We start from the raw sequence: 4,143 nt of genomic DNA on the forward strand, positions 1-4,143 counted from the left end.
CCAGCCCCTTCCCAGCCCCTCCCAGCCCCTTCCCAGCCCCTCCCAGTTTCTTTCCTGCCCCTTTCCAGCCTCTTTCCCACCCCTTTCCAGCCCCTCCCAACCCCTCCCAGCCTCTTCCACTCCCTCCCAGCCCTTTCCAGCCCCTTCCCAGCCCTTTTCCAGCTCCTCCCAGCCCCTTCCCAACCCCCTCCCAAGCCCCTCCCAAGCCCCTCCCAGCCCCCTCCCAAACCCCTCCCAGCCCCTCCCAACCCCTTTCCAGCCCCTCCCAGCTCCCACCTGGCCCCAGCTCATTGCTCCTTGGCTGCCCCCAGGAGCTGCCCTACACCAAGGACGTGATCGAGGCTGGCCTGGCTGAGGACACTCACCTCTACTACATGGCCCTGATCGAGAGGGGAACGGGTGAGAGCCTTTCCTGCCCCTGGGAATTCCCACTCCCGTGCCAGACACACCCTCAGGGCGGCTGCTGGGGGTCTGTGTGGGAAATGTCCCTGGTTGGAGGCCCTGGGGCTCTGCACTCCCCTGTGCAGCTCTGAGGCTGTGCCCTCCTCAGAGGGGACCTTGGCCCTGAGGGGGTCCTGACTGGCTTTGGGCTCATCTTTGGGCTTCCTCCACCTTCTTGGGTTCCTTCACCTTCTCCCTCTTGGGCTCCTCCAGCTTCTCCTTGGGTTCCTTCACCTTCTCCTTGGGCTCCTCTACCTTCTTAGATTCCTTCACCTTCTCCTTAGATTCCTTCACCTTCTCCTTTGGTTCCTTCACCTTCTCCTTGGGCTCCTCCACCTTTTTGGGCTCCTCTACCCTCTGTTTCTTGGGCTCCTCCACCTTCTCCCTCTTGGGCTCCTCCACCTTCTCCCTCTTGGGCTCCTCCACCTTCTCCCTCTTTGGTTCCTTCACCTTCTCCTTGGGTTCCTTCACCTTTCCCATGGGTTCCTCCCCCTTCCCCTTCCTGGGGGTGACCCCTGTTCCCTGCTCAGCCAAGCTCCAGGCCGCCGTGGTCCTGAATCCCGGGTATTCCACCCTCCCGCCCGTCTTCAGCCTGTGCCTGAACTGGAAGGGGGAGCGGAACAGCAGCAACGACGACAACATTCGGGTAAGGGGGTGGGCAGAGGGGCCCTTTTTTGGGGTGTCCCCAGCGGTTCTGTGCCCAGAACAGGGGAGGTGTTGGGCTGAGTTGCTGGGTGGGCACTGGGGTGCAGCAGCGGGGTCTGGGAGTGCGGAGCAGAGATCCAGGCCCGTGCCAACCTCATCCCTGTTTCCCAGGCCATGGAGAGCGAGGTCAACGTGCACTACAAGGAGCTGTGGGGGCCCAAACCGGGCTACCAGCTGCTCACCAACCAGCTGCAGCGCCTGTGCATGGTGCTGGACGTGTACCTGGAGACAGAGCCCCACGATCCCAGCGTGGAGGGGCCCAAGGAATTCCCCCAGGAGAAGATGTGTCTGCGCCTGGTCAGGTGAGAGCCCCGGGGGACGGTGCTGGAGGGACCTTGGTGGCACCACTGTGCCCTGGTGCCAGCCCTGCAGCCTGTCCTGTGTGGGTCTGTCCCAGGAGTGGGTACCAGGCGGTTCCTGATCCCTCTTCTCCCCTTCCAGGGGTCCCCTGCGCCTGAAGCCCTTCAAGTTCAACTACCCCCAGGGGTTCTTCAGCCATCGCTGAGCCCCCCCCGGGCATCTCTCTGGGATGGGCCTCGTCCCCTCTGCAGGAGGAGTGTCACCATCCTGCCATTTTAGCTCCTTTTCCAAGATTTTGGGGTTGGTTTTGTAGCCAAAGGGATTAAACTGAACCGAAGGAGAAGCATGTGTGTGTCCTGTGTGTGTGGAGGGCTGGCAGGGGGGGCCTGGGGGGGCTCCAGCAAGGCCTGTGTCCCATCCCTGGGCTCTGACAGCTTTTCCTGGGGTGCTGCTTGTCTCCTACCCTCCCTCCCCACCTCGGGGAGCTGAGGTGGCTGGAGCTGAGATGGCTAAAAATAGCCCTTGTGCGGAGCCTGCACTGCAGCCCCAGCCTGTCCTTGGCAGCGCTGGCTCCAGCCCACCCGGCCCATCCCTGCAACTGGGGGTCTTGGAGGGGAGCAGGGCAGGCTCCTGGGAGAGGCAGGAGGAGGGTTGGGCCATCCCAGCCCCTCAGCTCACCCTGCTTGGCACCAAGAGTTGGGCTGTGCCCCCTCCTCGCCCCGCGTGGGTCCTGTCCCACGTCCAGGCTGGCACAGCTGGGGCTCCAGCCCCGCTCCCGAGGGCTCCTGCCCCCCTCTCCACAGAGAGATGTGTCCCCCAGGAGGGCTACCAGCCCCTCTGCTGCTGCCCCACAGCCCCTGCCCTTGGTGCAGTGCTGCAGCCCTGGGGTTAATCCAGGCTTTCCCAGTCCCTTGGGAGCCGGGCTTTAAAAAGAGAAGGGACAAAACACACTGAAATCCTTTGGAAAGCGTGGAGGGGGCTGACCCTGTTTCCATCCCCAGGACAGGGGGGTCTTTTGTGCCTGCACTGGGGCTGTGTTTTCCCTCTGGAAGGACAGATCCCACCCCCATTCCTGCTCCTTTCCCTCCCTCCCCCAGGACAGACGTGCAGAGCCGGGATGTCTCTGTAAGCACTTTTATTTGGTTATTGCACAGTAAGCAAAGATCAGTGGGCTGAGGTTCCTGGTGCACCCGTGTGTGTCTGTGAGCAATTCCTGCAGCTCCCAGCCTGTACCTGGCAGCATTCCTGCAGCTCCCAGCCTCTCCTACCGCTGCTCCAGGGGACAGTCCTTCCCCCCAGACCCCGCCAGCCCCCCCCAAGCAGCTACAGCTCTGCATTGCACTCGTCCATCCGTTGCACATACATTGAATAAATGCACTTAGAGGAGAAGGGGTGTCCCTGGGGGTCTCCCCCCTTCTCCTGGGTTATAATTCAAGTGTTAAATGTGGGTATCACGTTCTGCGAGGGAAGCGTCGCCCACCCTGCGGCTCTCACAGGGCCTATTGCTAAGGGGAAGCCCAGCCTGGGGGTCCCACCCCGGGCCCGGCCCTCGGGGAGGGGGCAGAGCAGCCCCCGTGCCCGTGGTGCCCGTTGGCACCCAGGACTCTCCACTCACTTCTTCCCTGCGCTGGGGGCCGGCTCCGGGGCCGTGCCCTCCTTGCTAGAGGGGGCCTCGGCCTTGGGGGGGTCCTTGCTGGCTTTGGGCTCATCTTTGGGTTTTGCTTGGGCTTTGGGTTCCTCTGCTTTCTTGGGTTCCTCTGCCTTCTCCTTCCTGGGCTCCTCCACCTTCTCCTTCTTGGGTTCTTCCACCTTTTTCTTGGGTTCCTCCGCCTTTTTGGGCTCCTCCACCTTCTTCTTGGGCTCCTCCACCTTCTCCTTCTTGGGTTCCTCCACTTTCTTGGGCTCCTCCACCTTCTCCTTCTTTGGCTCCTCCACTTTCTTCTTTGGCTCCTCCACCTTCTCCTCAGCCTTTGGCTTCTCAGCCTCCTTGGCGGCCGCTTTGCTGACCTCCTGCTGAGGTTTTGGTGGAGTTTCCTTCTCAGCTTTTCCTTCTTCAGCGGGTTTGGGGCCTGGCTTGGGGGTCTCCTTCACCTGTGGGGCTGGAGGCTCTGGCACAGCAGCCACCTTCTCTTTGGGTTTCTCCTCTGCCTTGGCTGGGACGTCCTTCTTGGGAGCTTCCTCCTTCTTTCCCTCCTCCTTGGAGGGAGCCTTCACCTCCTTGGGCTGCTCCTCCTTGGCAGGGGCTTTCGGCTCCTTCGGAGCAGGGGTTGGCTCCTTGGCCGGGGCCTCCTCCTTCCGTGGAGACTTGGCCTCCTCCTTCCCGGGAGATTTGACCTTCTCAGGGGACTTCACAGCTGGGCTCTTGGCCTCCTCCTTTGAGGGGGTTGGGGCTTTTTCTGGGGACTTCACAGAGGGGAGTTTGGCTTCATCCTTTGAGGGAACTGCGGGTGTCTCTGGGGACTTCACCGCTGGGCTCTTGGCCTCCTCCTTAGGGGGGGCTGAGGGTTTCTCGGGGGTCTTGGCCTCGTCCTTTGTTGGGGGTGCAGGTTTCTCTGGAGATTTCACTGCTGGGGTCTTGGCCCCCTCTTTTGAGGGGGGTGCAGGTTTCTCTGGGGACTTCACCGTGGGGGTCTTGGCCTCCTCCTTGGAGGGGGTTGGTGGCTTTTCAGGGGATTTGACAGCAGGGCTCTTGGCCTC

At 62.1% G+C, this 4,143-nt stretch overlaps 2 protein-coding genes across 5 annotated transcripts in view; one reads left to right on the top strand and one right to left on the bottom strand.

Moving 5' to 3' along the window:
* Window positions 1-1,786, top strand: part of THOC5 (THO complex 5) — a 13,746-nt gene extending 11,960 nt beyond the window's left edge. The window contains exons 15-18 of the mRNA XM_027669577.1: window positions 312-399; window positions 972-1,087; window positions 1,258-1,448; window positions 1,588-1,786. Coding sequence (XP_027525378.1) covers window positions 312-399; window positions 972-1,087; window positions 1,258-1,448; window positions 1,588-1,651 — 459 coding nt within the window. The 3' untranslated portion in view covers window positions 1,652-1,786. The remainder of the gene's footprint in view (window positions 1-311; window positions 400-971; window positions 1,088-1,257; window positions 1,449-1,587) is intronic.
* A 1,153-nt stretch (window positions 1,787-2,939) lies between these two features.
* NEFH (neurofilament heavy) overlaps window positions 2,940-4,143 on the bottom strand; it is a 5,259-nt gene continuing 4,055 nt past the window's right edge. The window contains exons 4-5 of one of the 4 annotated variants that reach the window (XM_027669576.1): window positions 3,340-4,143; window positions 2,940-3,231 (exon numbers count right to left, since the gene is read on the bottom strand). The exon at window positions 3,340-4,143 is cut by the window's right edge and continues 523 nt beyond it. In XM_027669576.1, coding sequence (XP_027525377.1) covers window positions 3,058-3,231; window positions 3,340-4,143 — 978 coding nt within the window. In that variant the 3' untranslated portion in view covers window positions 2,940-3,057. The other 3 variants (XM_027669575.1, XM_027669574.1, XM_027669573.1) reach the window with 3 other exon arrangements.

Source organism: Corapipo altera, unplaced genomic scaffold (assembly GCF_003945725.1).
Source record: "Corapipo altera isolate COAL_440 unplaced genomic scaffold, ASM394572v1 162, whole genome shotgun sequence".
NCBI lineage: Eukaryota > Metazoa > Chordata > Aves > Passeriformes > Pipridae > Corapipo > Corapipo altera.